The sequence below is a fragment of the Synchiropus splendidus genome, chromosome 12 (genome assembly GCF_027744825.2).
Source record: "Synchiropus splendidus isolate RoL2022-P1 chromosome 12, RoL_Sspl_1.0, whole genome shotgun sequence".
Taxonomy (NCBI): Eukaryota; Metazoa; Chordata; class Actinopteri; order Syngnathiformes; family Callionymidae; genus Synchiropus; species Synchiropus splendidus.
This window is the reverse complement of record NC_071345.1, coordinates 20091060-20108541: the sequence shown is the minus strand read 5'-3', so window position 1 is coordinate 20108541 and position 17482 is coordinate 20091060. Positions and strand designations below refer to the sequence as shown.

The following is a 17482-nucleotide window of genomic DNA, read 5'->3' as shown; positions in this document are numbered from 1 at the left end:
CAGCCATTCTTCTGTCATGTCAGACTGCTGCCGAAGGAGCAAACAGGTCTATTACTCCGGCTGCCAGTGGACATCAACAGGTTTATTTCCCTCCACAGGTCCAGTTGTCTGCTGCTGTGTTTGCCGCTGAACACACTCAGAAACCTTAAAATGGAGAAATGCATTCAAGAATAAAAAGGCACGAGAAACAAAAGCATGAGGCACATTTCTGAGACAGTTTATTGTTCGTATATGTAACATTGGACAACAGGAAGTAATAAGGAACAATCACATCAAGGTTTCTTCTTCTTCTTCTGCTGTTTTGGTCCAGTATCGTCTTGCCCTCAGGGTAGGGACGGCGATACACATGCACATCACTGGCCTGGATATATGAGAGGGCGACGAGCACAGCAACACCAGCACGTCTCGTCGCACGCGCGTAAACTACGTATCATCAGCAACAGAACTGTACAAGAAGCAGCAGCACCAGATTTACACGCTTGTGAACAGAACAATGCTGCTCCAGTCCGGATAACAAAAATATCAACTCATACAAACCAAACTGTACAGTTAGCTGCAAAACAACCTTTAGCTTATTGCCAATGCCCTTTACTCTCTCAGCTCCTTTCCTGCTCACTTCAAGCTTAAAAAAGTAAATTTACAAGTTATCCCATTTTTTTTTGAAAAATAAACTATACCTTTGAACAGCTCATATTTACATATTAAACACATGTCAACGCAGACGTCACTTTAGATTTCTGGGTGTAAATGTAGTTGCTCATCAGCAGATACGACGACGCACACAGACACACTCACCAGCAGAGTGTGTGTTTGTGATTAAAGGGCTTTTAGCTGAGGGTTGCAGTAGCTCAGGACAGATGTCTCCCCTCTGTGTGTGATTATTGGAGAAGTGCATATATATGCTTCAATTTGTCTATACGTGTGTGTGTGTGTGTGTGTGTGCCTATCGTCGGGGCGCGTGCGCATGTCAGTTTGAACAGGAGTGTCCACTCTGACGCGTCTTCAGCAGCAGAGACCCAGCTGAGGTTTGTTGGGAACACTTTCCTTGCAAGAGAAGACACACATACAAATAAGTATTTTTTTTCTTTGTCAGCTGTTCTCTTCTTCAAAGTTATTTTAAGAGAAGTGTATTTCTTATGAAGCCTCAAACTATTTTACAGCATATTTACACCTGAAGCTTGTAACACCTACTCCGAGGATAAATGTGAATACGTCACATCCAGACATGGTGTGGTCAGCGAGAATATTGCACCGTGTCTCTGTGTCTTCACCTGCAGGATCAGAGAACTACTCTCTGATTCACTGTAGTATTTAGTACTTGAGATTTATTTATTTGTTAATTTAGGTGGTGATAAGTTCAACCATGCTTTCAGGAGCATTGGTCATTGTTTTTTTGTTTAATGTTTAATTTGAAGTTGGTTTTTTAATGTTTTCTTTCAGCGTGTGTCAAGACACAATCTGGGAGTTTTACTGAATGTGAAGAGCGTTTACTATTTTCTAGTGGGTGAGGGTAATTACACAGGTCCCCCTCAATAAATGACTTGGTTCTACTCCGAGCTTCTCCCAGACATCAAGCATCTGCCTCAGAGGATGTAATGTTTCAACAGCTGGTGATCCAGTCTGCTTTTATTTCAGGCGTCTACAAAGCTTTTTACACATGTCTAGATGATCTATTAAGCTAGTGCTAGCCACTGTCTCTGCAGTTCTACTCCACTGTCACGGACTCTTCCACTGCAAGAAAAAGCCACAAATTTTGACCACATGGCTGCAAATACTCCTTCATGTGGATTCAGTCAATAAAGAGGGACTTAAAAAGTGGACACACATTAAAAAAAAAATCATGGCAAAGATCTTGAGTAACTATAGTAACCATTTCAGACTTTAAAATCTGTAAAGAAAGGTGAATCATCTGGTTGTGACATTTAAGGAAAGAAGAGGGTTGCGGTTCTGTTGGATCTTAAAGATGGGAACAAAACGTCTACAAAAATACCTTTGTCTGCAGGGTAAAAGATGTTAAAAACAATAAAGCACTTTAGACATAAAACATGGAGTGGATAGTGTGTGTAGTTTCAGATGACCTGGCAGCAGCTGGCAGCAGCTGAGGTACAGAGAAGACCATCTCTGGATCCCCCACCGTGCTGGATGTTGAGGGAAATGGTCTTGTCACACAGAGGTAGTTGAAGCACGCCGTTCTTCAGAGCGCTCAGGCTGCTGTGAGAGTCCATCCTGCGCTGCTGCTGCGCAGTGTGAGAGCGAGGCAGGGAGGCAGTGGGGAGGATGATGCCGTCCAAGCTCACGGAAGAGGAGACGCACATCCTCCAGGTGGACTTCTCCTGAACCTTCACGCTAGCTGCTGAGAGGTTCTGAGGGTCGAAGATAAACTTGGACCCGCCGCCTCGCCCAGACCGGCCTCGGTGATGTTGCATCTGCGAGCTAAGACACAGGCTCATGAGCTTGAGACTGTGGAGCAGCTCTGTACTGAGGGAGGGGTTTGTGCGGCTGTTGTTGCAGCAGCTGGAGGGACTGTCCTGTCCTGCACTTCGCCCTCCACCTCCTCCACTTCCACTGCCCCCATTTTCTCCCCCGCCAGGAGGACTCCCCCGGTCTGGACCTGAACTTCCTCCTCCGTCACCCGATGGTTTCCCATTTCCTGAGCTGCTGCCGCCACCATTGCCCCCCGAGCTGCCTGGTGGTCCTTCGCTGCTGTCTCTTCTGTTCCAGCTGTAGCTGAAGCCGGAGTCCTTGTCCAGGCGACGTCGGTGGTTCTCCGAATCGTCATCACTGGTCTCGGAGCTGGAGCAGGACGAGCCTCGGCCCTGGCTCTTGCGGCGGTGGTAACGTTTCTGGGATGAACTCGGTGATGCCGAAGCCCCGGCACTGACACTGGTGTTTCCAGCGATATTCATCTTGAGCCGGCTCAGTTTGGGGGGGAGACCCTCTTCTGTGTCAAAGTCGTCGTCCGACTCCCCTTCCTCCTCAAAGATCTGATTCAGCACTGGAGCACTCTTCCTGGAGGTGAGTCGGTTGGTGATGGATGGAGTCTTGCGACGCAGGATCACCTGGGTCTGAAGCGGAGTTGGATCTTGCTCTTCCTCCTCCTCATCATCCTCCTCCACCCTAAAAACAAAACAGTGCCACTGAGAACTTGAAGAATTGTGTCAGTCTGTCACTACTTTACATTCTAGAGAAATGCTTCACAATGAAACATGTCCTACCTGAATAAGCAAGTCCTCTGTTTTGCTGCTACTGAGGTGGACGTTGTGGGGGCCCTGAGGGACCCCGAGGTAAGACCAGGAGTGGACCTGGAGGCAGCGGCACTTGGGCCCTTGAGAGAGAGCAAAGTTAGTTCTCAGTTGGGGTGGCGTCTGAGGTAGGGATGGGCAATATGGACAAAAAAAGTTATCATGATAAATGTTGTAATTTCAGCGATAATGATAATTATCATGATAAAGTTTTCATTCTATTACATATGTTGGACACTACAGTCTCTCTTGAAAGTGTTTTAGGATGAAACTTGATGAAACTAGTGGAGTTTGTCTCCAACATTATTATTTGTTTATGCCAGCTTTATTTAGGGGTTAAATTGAGCCGTCTGTCTGCTGAATCTCATGTCTCTTAACAGTTTACTATGGGCCAGTCTGGATGCTATTGAAAAAATTAGGAACTGAATAGAATAGAAATAATCTGAATAAATTATTATTTAGTCATATTCTATTTTCTTGAAATCATTGTACATAATGTCAGGCATTTGTCTTGTGTGATGAAAAACCTTTTCACAATTCTCTCTCCTCAAAGTCAACCAGTGTCATTATCCAGGTTCATCGGTGTCGGCTGTCAAACGCCGCACTCTCCAGCTGGAGAGCATGGCGCGCCGTCATGTTCATGTGTCCAATGCACTGAGTGAGCCGTGTGTTTACCGAATTTATTGTGAGATGTAGAACTGTCATCGTGGAGATTGTGTTTGGCGGTACATTGTTCACCCATCCCTAATCTGAGGGTTGGCAGCTGTGGGGTAACATCTGAGAGTGAGGAGTCATTTGAGGTGGCATCTGAAGAGCTAGGTCTGGACAGAATGGTTATGGAGGCTATTTGGTTGAGGTGAAATCAGTAAGAATGGCTTCAGGCTGTTTGTGAGAGTAAGATTGGGTATTTTTAGACTCACTAAGAGTGGTATCGCAATGAGGGTGATGCAAGTTGGAATGCTATCATTTGGGTCAAAATTAATAACTGTGGCATCAGCAGGGAGGTTACAGTTGAGTCTGTAGGTCAAGTATCGGTGGAGTGTTTTGATACGTGGAAGAATCTAGCCAGTCAGTGTGTGCACACGTGGGACGAGCTGGTACCTGTGCAGGCAGCATCGCTGAGTCGGTCACGGTACTCTCCTCTCTGAGGTTCAACTCCATCAGACCTTTAGGCCTGTGACCGTTGAGCAGGTTTTCAGCACTGCGAGCAGGAGACTGGGGGCCTCCAGCATGAGAGATCGAAGACGCTGCCAAACTATCTTCGATGTCCTGGTGCATATCCACCCTGGTGGGCCATGACTGCCTGTGATGTAGACATGGACAAGTGAGCTGTGGTATTACAATCGCGGTCAGTGTATATCATAGCAATGAGTCAGCACCCTTCTTAGCCCCTGATATAATTGTCTACTTTACTCAACCCTCTCTCTGCTCGTCACCAGGTCAAACCACAACGTACTCCCCAGTTCTGCTTATGAGAAAACGGCAGGGCGCAACCCACCAACCAACGTCAATGAGAAATATTACCTAAAGTGGGCCTTGATGTTACTTGGGCTGGAGGAGCGGGTCTGGACCTCTTTCTCCTGCTTCTCCCTCAGGATTCTCTCAGCAAGCAGGTAGTAGGTGGCTGTAATATGGTTGTACTTGTTGGTCTCCAGGGCTCTTAAACAGAAAAGGTGCCATTAATACGGTGAGGGGAAACCACACCTTTTCCTGCAGTAACAGGACTTTAAACCACCCCATCTACACAGAGTTAACAGACAAAAAGTATTTAATTCTCGTAATTGTTCATCACTCATTTGTGCAAGTACATCTTATAGCACATACTTTACATTTATTTCCTCATCCCCCAGGATACATGTGTTGTTCGCACTAAAATGTCCTTGATCATTCAGTGACACAGCTATGTCATTGCATTGTCCCTGCTCAATGATGGTCTGTGAATATAACTAGCTGATACATACTGACCACTCCAGGTGGGGAATAACTTACAGGTTTGTCACTATTGACCCACCTAATAGTATTGACACAAACATGGAAGCTTGCCATCGAAAGGCCAAGTCCTATTAAATAAAGGTCATCTGGATTTTATAATCTTCCATCCTTCTTCATCATCCTCCCTTGAGACACCTGTCCTCTTCATATCCTGAATTATCACATAATTGAACCTCAATACTGATCCCCCACTTCTTCTTTTACCTGGTGCTTCCATTTGTAACATTCATCCACCATCTCCCTGCCCACCACATGTCTGAACCGTCTGAGTTTGGCCTCTTTGTCTTCAAACTTCTCCACATCAAAATGTTAAATCGAACTTTTTAACTCAGGATGGTACAGTTCAATTTCACCGGACATTATTGACATTTTCCTGTATCTAATGCTGGGCTAACTGATAACTTTAATGTCAAAATTAAAAGTTGCCTGTTTAAGAAGTGTGAGCATAGCGACTTTAATGACTAGATATGTAGTTAGTCTCTTGGTGAACTGTGAACTTGTTTTCTGTGAACTCAACAGCTGCCTTTGCAGAGCCATAAATGTAACCTGGTGTAGGAGTTCATCACAGCGGCAGGATGTGGCTTTGAAGATCTTCAGAACATCTTTCTTAGTGAGCATCCAATGCAGGTCGACCGACAGACCACACTCAGCCCAGAGGCCACGTTTATCCCACAGATGCTAAAAGGCTGTGTGAAAGCACCACCATCAGCAGAACCTGACACCATATTATATATTTGGATGGCAAAACTATGGTTTTTGAAGTCCATTCCGAAACGACTTCAATAATATGCATAAACAAAACAAGCGTGGCGTGACATGGTTTCGCCGTGACACGAGGTGAAATGTCGAAATGCTGAAATAACTTGATATTTTATTTTGATGAACAGATGCTTCTTTGCTTTTTAAACCGGACACATTTTTGATAAGTAGAAACTGGACTGGACTCGCAGGCACGGCTCATCTCCCTATGTTTGTAATTGTTTGTCGTCCTTGTGTACAGTGTTGTTGAGCGAGCCAGTTGTATTGCAAACTTCAACTTGTTAGAACTTCAAAATTACAAACATTTTATATGTTATTTTGTGGGAAGCTACTCAGAATGTGAGAATAGATTATTTAAGAAGAAAAATTGGATGTGAGGGCCTCTTTAATACACAGTGTAGTATTTTGTGTATGTCTTAATGCCATTTGGAGACCTACTTATAAGTCAAATGACAAAACAGTAACCATGGACGTAAAGAAAAAGGAAATACTACTCTGCTACTCCGAGCCTTGCAAGAGAGGTGGGAACACAGAGCAAGAATGTGAACATTCAGAGGCTATGATCAGCTAATAAAGTTAAGTTAGTGGGGAGGAAACATACTCCACAATGGCCTCTCGGTCGGCAATATCTCCAAGAACCATGCGCTGGATGATGCTGTTGTGTTCTTCTTCAGACAGGTTTTTGTGGGAGACCAGGGGAGTGTTGTACTTAGTGGCTGGAGATGGGTCCACTCCTTGCAGCCAGGCATGACTCTCAATCTGCTCTAGAGATGCTCTCTTTTTGGGGTCCCTCTGAAGCATTCTGTCTATCAGACTGGAAGAAGTGTGAGAAAGAGGTGAGTGTGGAGAAAAACAACAGAAAAACAATTTGTCCATGAAACAAATAAAGACATTCAAGGGGTTAATTGATTTAACAGCAGAGCTATAATGTCAGAAACATTAGCTCCTCTACACATCTACTTCTAGTTGAGATTAAAAAAAGAGGATCATCCATAATGCTAACAGTGCAGCTTTAACATGTGTAAACCCAAAGCGACAATGCTTGTCCAGCTTGGCTTCTGTCATAATCAGGAATGAAACAACTTGCGATCCAACCGTAGCCATTTGAAGTAGGAGCAGGTGTACAGCACATCTAGGATTACAGAACTGACAGCAAGCAGGAAGTGGACACTATGACATAGCAACAATGAGGAATCATCCGACTGTTAAGCTTAGACTAGATTCAACATGATCCACTCTGGGAGAAGCACATAGTACACTTGATAGAGTTTGCAGGCAAATGGGATCTAATGACACTAGCAAATACTTTTGCGAAGACTAAGTTGCATCGTGTCTCCTCGGACTGTCAAACATCAAAGAGCACACAGATACATTACTCACTCTCTGCAGACATTGGAGACATGGGCAGGTACGGTATATTTGCAGTCCATGATCATGGTGAGAGTCTCGCTGTCGTTAGCTTCCTGGAATGGTGGTTGGCCACATACCAGCATGAAGAGGATCACACCAAGACTCCAGATATCTGAGGCAGACGGGAAAAAAGAAGAGTTTTTAGTTAACCAATGATATCTTCGATATCTTCTATCTATTAAAATGAAAAGTTGCACATTTAATGAATGAGAATATCTCCTTCAGTTCAAAGCGACCGATTGTCATTGGCCAGATGTTGGAACAGGTTGCTGACACAGCTACCTTAATGCACAGTGAACTAGGAAAAGCTTCACAGGACTGAAGTCTGCATCAAACAAGCATCCAACAAAAAATATAATTACATATTTGAACTACTCAAGCATTCCACCGCTTGATTTGGCCTTGGAATTTGACTCCTTGTGGTTTTGTCGACACCAGACAGTGAACTCACTTGGAGCAGCAAGTGGCTGTAAGATAACATCAGCAAACATCTCAATCCTAAACTACATCACTAAGCAGTTCCACATCATGTCCAGCTGAATCAGAGTCTGCCTCACGGACTTTCAGGTGACATGACTTTAACTCGCTCTTCGACTTTCTGTCTAGACCCAGAATTCATTGGACCCAAACTGTTTGATCTAGAGCTGGGGTTCTTAACCTTTCTGATCTGGCGGCCCACCTTTTCCAGAACAAATGGGTCCAGGGCCCATTGAAGGAGTAGAACTGATTCATCACTGTGATTACTGACTTCAGAATTACTGTTTTCACTCGTGCTCAATAACCAAACATGTAAACAAACCCAAACCATGTGCAGTGACATGAAACCATGTGATCGGCGCCAAGATATTTGTCATCAAAAAGTCCAACCTGCAGGAAGTCATGTTCATCAAATTTACTAAAGAAAAAAATAAGAAAAAACACTCTTGATGCAAACTGTTGAGAAAATTGGAAAGACTGCACGCCATGAATAAAATTCAGAATAAAATAAATTAATTAATTTTAAAAAACGCTCCAACACATATTTTACTGTTGGGGGCGGCATAACTTTCTTTTTTTCTTTGAGAGAACTTCTTCATAGTAGGTGACTATCACAAATTTGCAGTCAATTCAATGACACACTACTGCCACCATATGTGGCAAGTGAATTAAAAGTAAGAATCTCACAGCCCAGAGGTGTAAAAACAAAAAAACTTCTAGCGGGCCTCTAGGAGGCACTCACGGCCCAACAATGGGCCTCGGCCCTATGGTTAAGAATCACTGATCTATACAACTTTATGACTGAATCTTTGACTAAAGGACCAAATACCAAAAGTATTTGAGGTGAGGACGGTGATGAAGGAGTTAAGAAGGTGATCATATTCACTTTTAAAAGAGTCAAAAACGAACAGCAAGACAATCTGTTAAGGTAGCGAACACCATCTTTGTCACAATTCATGACTTCATTTTGTATTCCAGGTAGCATCCAAAAAAAAGTATTTTTATGCAAGTATGTGTGTGTGTGTGTGTGTGTGTGTGTGTGTGTGTGTGTGTGTGTGTGTGTGTGTGTGTGTGTGTGTGTGCGTGTCCAACGAGAATTGTGTGTGTTGCAGCAGTGTGTTTTGAAGTATAACTGAGATATTCCCTTCAAAGTCCGAGACTAAACAGACAAATTTGAGTAAAGCCAGTGACTTGGCAGGAAGATGAGTACCATCAGGGTTTGGAGAAGAATTCATCTATTTATTAATTAATTTCTTATTCTGGAAACCACACCAGATCATTTCTGGTGATACTTGGGACGAAAGTATGGCTTTGACTTAAGTGTAATGTACATGTACAAAAACGTGCGTACTGTTAGTGAAGACCTCATGGGAAAAATAAGTAATTTGCAGTAATATTTCACCCATGGTAATATTGTGAAGCCTCAATTTTGCATTTAACTAAGTATAGTATCCAACTTTCACATGAGTGACAACCAAGAAAAACAAAATATATAGTGGACAGTGGCTGCCCTTTCTTCTGACAGACCACATTTTCATGCTGCTGATTCTGCCATTCCTCTTTATAAGCGGCGCAATTCAGAGGCTGCTTATAAAGGTGGTGCAGCGAACTGAAGTCCATCTAGTTCCAATGAATTATCATCGGAGGAAGTGTAGCTGTATTACTGGCCTCTCTGAGACCATTTGTCTCAGAGAGGCCATCAAATTCGTTCTGAAACACCAATGGCACAATTAGATTAGATTTCAGATTTTAATATCATAATATAGCCATGCAACAAAGCCGTATATTTGATTTGTGTGACCTCCTTGAAACCATGTTTGTGTATTCACCACAGACAAAGACCAGTGGACCAATGATTCATCTATTTGCAGATCATGCACCAGTCTATTCCTCTTGTTTGTTTGTTTTTTTGCCACAGTGTTCTCTCTTTTTGAGTAGAGCTACAAAATACTGGACAAATTATATCTATGAAGACACAAGAGGCAGCTTTTAAGAAGAAGATGCCAGTCTGGGCCTCTTTCCAGCTGTAGGAAAGTCTAAAAAAAATAAAAAATAAAAAAGTATCAAAGACGACAACTAACTAGAAAACAGTCAGACCAGTCGAACCATGCAAATGATTTTTTTTAATGCACACGTGTATTTTTTTTCTTTTTTTTTTTGCATGCTGAAATGTGAACAAAGCATGTTGAGACACGCTCCTGTCACTCATAATAGAGCTGCGGTTTACTTTGGAATTCATGCTTTGGAATTCTGCTTGCAACATATGATCCACATGGTTCTGGTCTAACAAGGTGCTCTTCTACTCATAAGCAAAACCTGTTGGATATATATTTTTGTATATGTATCCACAACAAAGGTCAAAATATAAGAACATTTATACAATCTGGAGGTCAGTACTGGTACACCACAACTAAAAAATTCATAGTACAGTGCAGACGATGATGCACTCAGGAGAAGATAATGCACCACTATTCTTGTCTAATTTGGGTCCGAGCCTGAATAATAGTGTTTCACTCACTCAGTCAGTCAGTCATGTGGAAAGAAAACAAATAATGAATAGGGATGCAACAATGCCGATCCTGGTATTGGGTAATCCAATCCAGCCATTAAATTGGGAGCGGGTATTGGTGAAAAATTGCAGATCCAGGAGTTGATTCTGGCATTTAAATTCTATATTTAGTGCTCACGTTGATGCCATGCGCGTCGTTGTCATAATGATAACATGGCTCTCAGCAGATACAGCGTTGCTGCAGCAGAGTTTTCAATTTCCGCCCAAAGCTGAGAGGATCACTAGTTTGTCACTGACTTGAATGACTTGAACGGATGTCCACAGCTGCTGCGCATGTGTTGAGGTGCTTTATTGAGCGATCGATTATGAATAATAAAATAGTACATGACCCAAGTTTAGTTAATACGGAAGAGGATTAGGGCCAGTGAAGAAAGGAAATGGCAGAATTCTGACTTTAAAGTGAGAATTCTGAGACTTTAAAGTTAGAATTCTGCCATATTTTTTCTTCAGTGGCCCTAATCCTCTTCCTTAATTTAGTAAAATGCAAGTCAACACAGTGTTTTACTATAACAGTGTTTTATTATTATGACTTTGCACAAGTTCATTTCTTTTCAGTTTGTTCCTCTCCACTCCACTTGGAGCGGTGCTACACGTAGCTCTGCAAGAAGGTCCTTGTCGATTTGAAGCAGTGCAGCAGCAGTGAAGTAGCAAAGGCAACATTTGGAAAACATGTTGTTTCAATAAATATCAAGTTTGTAATTCCACAAAAGGTAATTTTTGCCTTTTTGCTTAAAGAATGACCATTGTTATCCCACAACATGGAAAGATGGTTAATACTAGACTGGTATCGGTCAATACCCAAAGCCCAGGAATCTGTATTGGTAACATGAAAGTCGTTCGGGGCATCCCTAATAATGAACTCAACCTGCCTACGTTTGGGTTCAGACACTGTCAAGAACGGAATTTGGGATCACATATTACCAATACCAGTGCAAAAATCTAATGTGTATTTGTCCCCCATGCCAAGCATTTGGACTTTCAAAGGTTATAATAATGGCCCAAGGCTTCAGTGTTCAAAGTAAATGGAGATCAAAGACAACAACCACCCATAGTTCAATGAGGAAGTTTAGACCTTCTTCTTCTTTCTTCTTCTTCTAGACCTTCTGGGAAAAAATTGCAAAAAATGAGTGGTTGAGCAACAAATGGTGTTCCACGTAATTATCTGCCCAGACCAGTAAAACTATGTCACTGTGGGTCAGCAAAAGTAGTGAGATCAACAAATGACTGCATTGGAAGAGAACTAAAAGAAAAGTTTCGCACACCTGACGAGCCAGCTGACTTGCTTCCTGACTGTGCTATATTTATACTCCATCTACAGCACCTTCTATGTCAATGAGTAGCTTAAAAAAACGTGACAAAAGATATCCGTTGCCTTGTGACAAAGGAAACCCCCCTGGATTCCTTTCCTAAAGGCCAGAGGGGAGGGATGCCAAGGCGACTGCCGAAAACGAAAAACTTGCAGTGAAAAAAACGTTGATATTAGAACAATCTCACACTTTGTTACCTTATGTACGACAGTACAGTTTAATGACTTAAAACACTGGTGCACAACTGTAAAGTAGAAGGAAAATAAATTTAACCAATCTCAAACGCCACACCTTTCAGATACTTCCTGATGACCTGTGGAGGATGGAATGTTGTCTGAATAAATGGAATAACTGAACTGGGTAAACAGTCTGCATAATTTAGGCCCAGCATGTACTGAAATACAGACAATAAAGTCAATTGTTAAAAAAAAAAAGTCTTCGCGACTAGTTGGGTGACGATGCAAAAGCAAGTAAAACAGGAAACAGAAAATAACAAGTCGAGCAGGCAGATTAAAGTCACGCAAAGGCTGCAGATAACTAATGACACCAGCAGTGATTTACACTCAGACTCACTGTACTGCAGCAAGAACACAGAGAATGGAAAATGTCCGACCACATAACCAACAAGTGGTTGTGAGCCAGAAAACAAAGGCCTGTAAAAACTCATCCCATTCTTACAGTCAATTGCAGCCACACTTAATACATCAAGGGCATAACTGGTTTTGTCAAAGGCAGGAAGTACTTTAGATAGCAGCTGTTCAAGAGCTCTCTCTGTCAGACGCACACCACCCCGGTACTCTGCTCCCCGATTTCCAGCTAATAAACCTGAAATTTGGTCAGTCCACTGAAAGGCTTCTTGATGTGTTTATCACCTCAAAAAAATAACTGCAGCATTTCAGCAAGTATATTAAGGCATTTTAGTTTCAACAGTCAGTGATAACAGGTTGCTGCTTATATGACACTTAAGAACCATTTCGGCGGATAATGCTCCTGACCTCACAACGTGACATGCAGGAAATGAGCATGCATGCACACCAGCCAAACCATTATTAGTGTGTAACGCCAACATTTTCACAGACTGATTATCTCTTCTTCATGTCATGAGAATCGCAAATCACACAGCAATCACAAAGTATAACAAGGATGATAATATTGGTTGGACATATGATTCTTTCCCTAACAACACAACCACTTCTGGGCTAAACCAATCAGACTGAAAAAATACTTGACAATTAGCCCGAACTTAGTAGCTGACCCATCTTTACCACAACGCCACAAACTGAAGTATAAATGTAGCATGTGTATCTTGTTTGCCTGGCTGGCAGCACGTTTGGTATGAGGACAAGACACGGTTCAGCCACCATATTTGGGCATTCATCAGTATTGCAGAGGTCACAGTGCAGACATGTTCCTGTCAAGCAAATGTATTCGTCTCTCAAATGCAAGACTGATCAGTAAATGTCAAGCTGTTTGGTTAGTGTATATTTGCATTACAATGGTATCGAGCATTTTTGTCAGTTAACAAGTGTTTGTGTATTAAAACATGTAACATCACTAATTGTATGCCACCAACATACAGTCACTTTGAGGGATGGACTAAAATGAAAATTCATGGTTGAAGCTGAATAAAAGTTTTTTTGCATTTCAGACTTTGCTTTTCAATAATAATAATAATAATAAAAGTTTCCATTATAGAATAGGCTGAAGGCTCTAGATAGGCTGGACACTCATTTCAAACTGAAATTCTATTGTTGCGCTCTGCAACACTTTAAGGACTGAAAACTTCAACACTGTATGCAGACTCTGGAAAACACTTTTCAATGAAGAGTCGACATGACAACAGTCGGAACCAGCCTTGCTTGATTCTTGACATGAATGGCAACAAAGAAATGATTAAATAAAGATGCGCACAGGTCTGATTCCATTTGCGAAACAACTCGCCGCCATTTAGTGTCCAAGTGGTCGTCCGTAGAACCTCCAACATCGCTATCCGGCGAAGAAGCTCACAGGAGCAGGCACTGACCACGGTCACATGCAGAGACTAAGGCAATAGCACAATTAAGCTGCCGAGTCCCACTGGAGCAGTCAGCCAAGAGATAAGCAAATTATTGAGTAATGTCTGTGATGATGGGGAAATAATCATAGAAAACATTAAATAATCAGGGTTACAATTTGGCATAGACACGTCACAATATATTTCATAGGCCACACAGGCTTGTGGTGCCAGTGATGGAGAAATAATCTTCATAAACATCAGGGAAAATCAAGACCTCAATCAGCAGGCTAACAGAGACACACCGTGTTACACAGGCATCTAGCAACCGATTAACAGTGAGGTCAGAGTTGCCAGGGAGAGCATGTGTTCATCGACCAGAACAAATAAACAGATAAGATGGTGGGGAGAAATGGAAGCGTGTGAATCAGGTGATAGCCTGCCTGTAACCATCCGTGAAGCTCAGTGAAAGCTGCTCCCTTCATATGAAACACATCCGCGTTCTAACACAAAACCATGAACTTTCAGTTTTGACACACAAGGTGTTTCGACAGGAAACCCTAAATTTGCAATCGTTCATGCCTGTATCAATGCCCTGATCGTAGTGCCAGCAAGCTGGTGTTTTTCGACCGTAATTTCACAAAATTAGAGCAGTCGCAAACTCTCATGCCTTTGTGGCCCAACAACACTTTTTTTTGGCAACAATGCACAGTTATCCTCATCTTACGAGTTATGACACTTGATTTCAATTGGCTGACATGGCATGGAATAGCACAATGCCAGATTGGATGTCTGACAGGATAAAAAAAGGAGATCACTTTGAAACTTTCAACAACTGTTTACAAAAATACTATTACTGGAATCCCTTTAATCTGAGGAGCATTTTGCCTTTTTGGGGCATCTTTGCTTGTCATGAACCATGGTAAAAATGAAAATGAAAACAAAGTCAGCAGGTCTCTTCCCCTCCACCCCCCGGGCGACGGACACCCTGGATCAAAATCTCAGGTAAGAGCTTATCCTGACTCATGTACTCAAAATACTCTGAAAGTGCTGCAGCAATCGAACATCAAAATTCAATCAACAGTTCTGGTTCTGTGAAGTAACCACATTCTTTTTTTTTTATCTTTTAGTCCAGACCTTATAGGTTATTCCGTCCATCCTCCATCAGTGGAAAGCAGCCATAAAAAAAAATTCTAGCAAATTGATTCTTGAGTTACTCAGGTAATCAATTGCAGTAAGTTTCCCCCCAATAAATCAATTAATTAAATTAATTGAAATGAAATAAATTAACCAAAGATGTTTGGAGTGGGAACAGTGAGGCTCACACACATATGGTCTGAGATAATGAATTCTGTAAATTCTGCATATATAAATCCACACAACTAATAAACGCAGATAATAATGCGTTCATTTGACAGTAGCTTTCACATTTTGGTGTATGAATCCAAAATGGACAACAGAGAATGTCAAACCCGAAGTTTCGAAATATGATACACGATGCAGGTGAGATTTGAAACTCCATGCGTCGGATGGGATTTCGAAAATGTGCCGAGCTGCAGCAGAGTTAACAGGCACCACCATCTAATAACTTAGGCAAATTGATGACAATGCAACTGTGGAGGAGTCTGCCATGAAATAGTTGGGATTTCCTGCATCATGTTTATATCCAAGAGAAGTATGGCATCAGATTTTGTACATCTAATTTCCCATAAGAACAACCGTAGTCCCAGACCTCTAAAAGTTTTTAAATTAAATGAATAGTTCTGTCACTAGTCTTTGGTGTGATGCGTAAATGTGTTTTCTGTGTCAACATCACATATGTTCGCACTTGATGAAGAGCAGTGAAGTGTTTGAGTTTTTACATACCTACAGCAGGTGCATCATACTCGTCCCCCAGCAGTATTTCTGGAGCAGAATATGCCAGCGACCCACAGCTTGTAGTCAACTTCTTCCCAGGCTGAAACTTGTTGCTGAATCCAAAGTCTGTGAGCTTCACCAGCCCTTGTTTCTCAAAGAACACAACATTCTCTGGCTTTAGGTCTCTGTGCACCACATGCAACCTATGGCAGTAAGAGATCGCATGAACAATCTGGGCGAAATACTTCTTAGCCAGCTCTTCATTCAGGCCCTCTTCATGCTTCATGATGTAGTCAAACATATCACCTCCATCACCAAGTTCCAGAATGAGGTAAAGCTTAGTCTGAGTGTCAATGACTTCATACAGACGCACAATGTTGGGGTGCTGAACAAGCTTCATACAACGAACTTCTTGAAAAAGATGTCCTGTTGCCACTGTATCAAGCTTAGTCTTGTCGATCACCTTGACTGCCACCTTCTCTCCAGTAAAGACATGGCGTGCGAGCTTGACCACAGCGAAGTGACCACGGCCCAGGGTTTTATCCAAATCGTACAAGCCTGCAATTTTTCCATCATAGCCCCGCTTGAAGCCGGCCATAGCTGGAGAGAGTAATAGGGACGGGAGGCCCCCTCAGCTGGCTGGGACTGGTGGACTGAGTCGAGTCGTTCCAGCTTAGTTCAGATTGTTACGACTGAGAGAGAATGCCATATCTCCAGCTTCCTGTTGGAGAGAGAAAAATCAAGATGAAAATCCTTGTATAGAGAGAAGAATTACTGTGCAATGCAATGTTCAGCTCGCTGGGGTTGGGCTTGTGTTGACAGGCGGCTCTTTGACATGCTGATATCACCATGTACCACCAGGTGTTGATTTCAGAAAAATCTTAAGAGCATTTCCGCCGTCTCGACATAATTTGTAGATATTGCCTCGTCCCGGTGGCCACGCTGAAGTTCCCAGTAGACGGCGGCCCTTCGACAGCGCACACTCGCACCAAACATTAGCATGCCTTCCCCATGCTCATTGATTGTCAACGTTAGCCGTGGAAGGGGAAAACGCTGCGCAGCGCTTGAGCAAACAGTAAACAAAACAGTCTTAACATTCGTATTGTAACTGGTCCTTTTGAATCGCGTTGTGTATTTGTAGGGATACGGTGTTGACTGATACACAGTGAATAAGCCCAACACAACATTTAGCATGTAGCATGCTAAATGTGTTAGCTCACCTCGTACTTCGTTCCTCGATAATCATAAAGCCCGGGGTCCTTGTTTCACAGAGACCCTTTCAGTCCCGTTTTAAAGACCCTACCCAAAATTATCGAAGAGGGCAATTTTCCCACGACAAGCTTGTCGCCAGCGGATAAGGTCCAGGCGTAGATCGAGGCATCGCATCGCTGGAAGCGGTAGTTGAGTCAGTGTGGTTGTATCCTCCCAGACAAGGCTGCAGTGATGCCTTTACGTTCCCATGGAGGAGTGTACAAGCAAGGAAAACGTGAAACCTCCGATTGGTCGGGAGCAACCTATTGACTGAAGAAACATTGTTAGATTTTACCTTATCAGATAAATTGTGAAGTTATTAATATTATTAATTATTATTTGGATATATATATATATATATATATATATATATATATATATATATATATATATATATATATATATATATATATATATATATATATAATAATTATATATTATTTATTATTATTATTATTATTATTATTATGGAAGGTCCTGAAGGCACCACTGTGGCATCACTAACTGCCTTCTAGTTTGACGTCTATCCATTTTGGGACAGTTCACAGGCAGGAATATGTATATATATATATATATATATATATATATATATATATATATATATATATATATATATATATATATA

The 17482-nt window shown here is 42.1% G+C and overlaps 1 protein-coding gene across 1 annotated transcript; it reads right to left on the bottom strand.

Moving 5' to 3' along the window:
* Positions 1–201: 201 nt before the first annotated feature.
* Positions 202–17075, bottom strand: snrka (SNF related kinase a). The gene is made up of 8 exons (XM_053881376.1): positions 16827–17075; positions 15616–16327; positions 7374–7515; positions 6595–6807; positions 4767–4901; positions 4344–4545; positions 3216–3325; positions 202–3117 (listed from the first exon to the last, which is right to left on the bottom strand). The coding sequence occupies exons 2-8, from the start codon at positions 16202–16204 to the stop codon at positions 2070–2072; spliced, it is 2439 nt and encodes an 812-aa protein (XP_053737351.1). The 5' UTR covers positions 16205–16327; positions 16827–17075; the 3' UTR covers positions 202–2069.
* Between the last annotated feature and the right edge of the window lie 407 nt (positions 17076–17482).

Excerpts from the sequence above, each read along its gene's own strand:
- snrka (XM_053881376.1), bottom strand. The coding sequence starts at position 16,204 with ATGGCCGGCTTCAAGCGGGGCTATGATGGAAAAATTGCAGGCTTGTAC. Across the intron at positions 6,808-7,373 it reads GTCTCCAATGTCTGCAGAGA|TCTGATAGACAGAATGCTTC; the intron begins GTGAGTAATGTA and ends CACTTCTTCCAG. Across the intron at positions 4,546-4,766 it reads AACATCAAGGCCCACTTTAG|GCAGTCATGGCCCACCAGGG; the intron begins GTAATATTTCTC and ends TCTACATCACAG.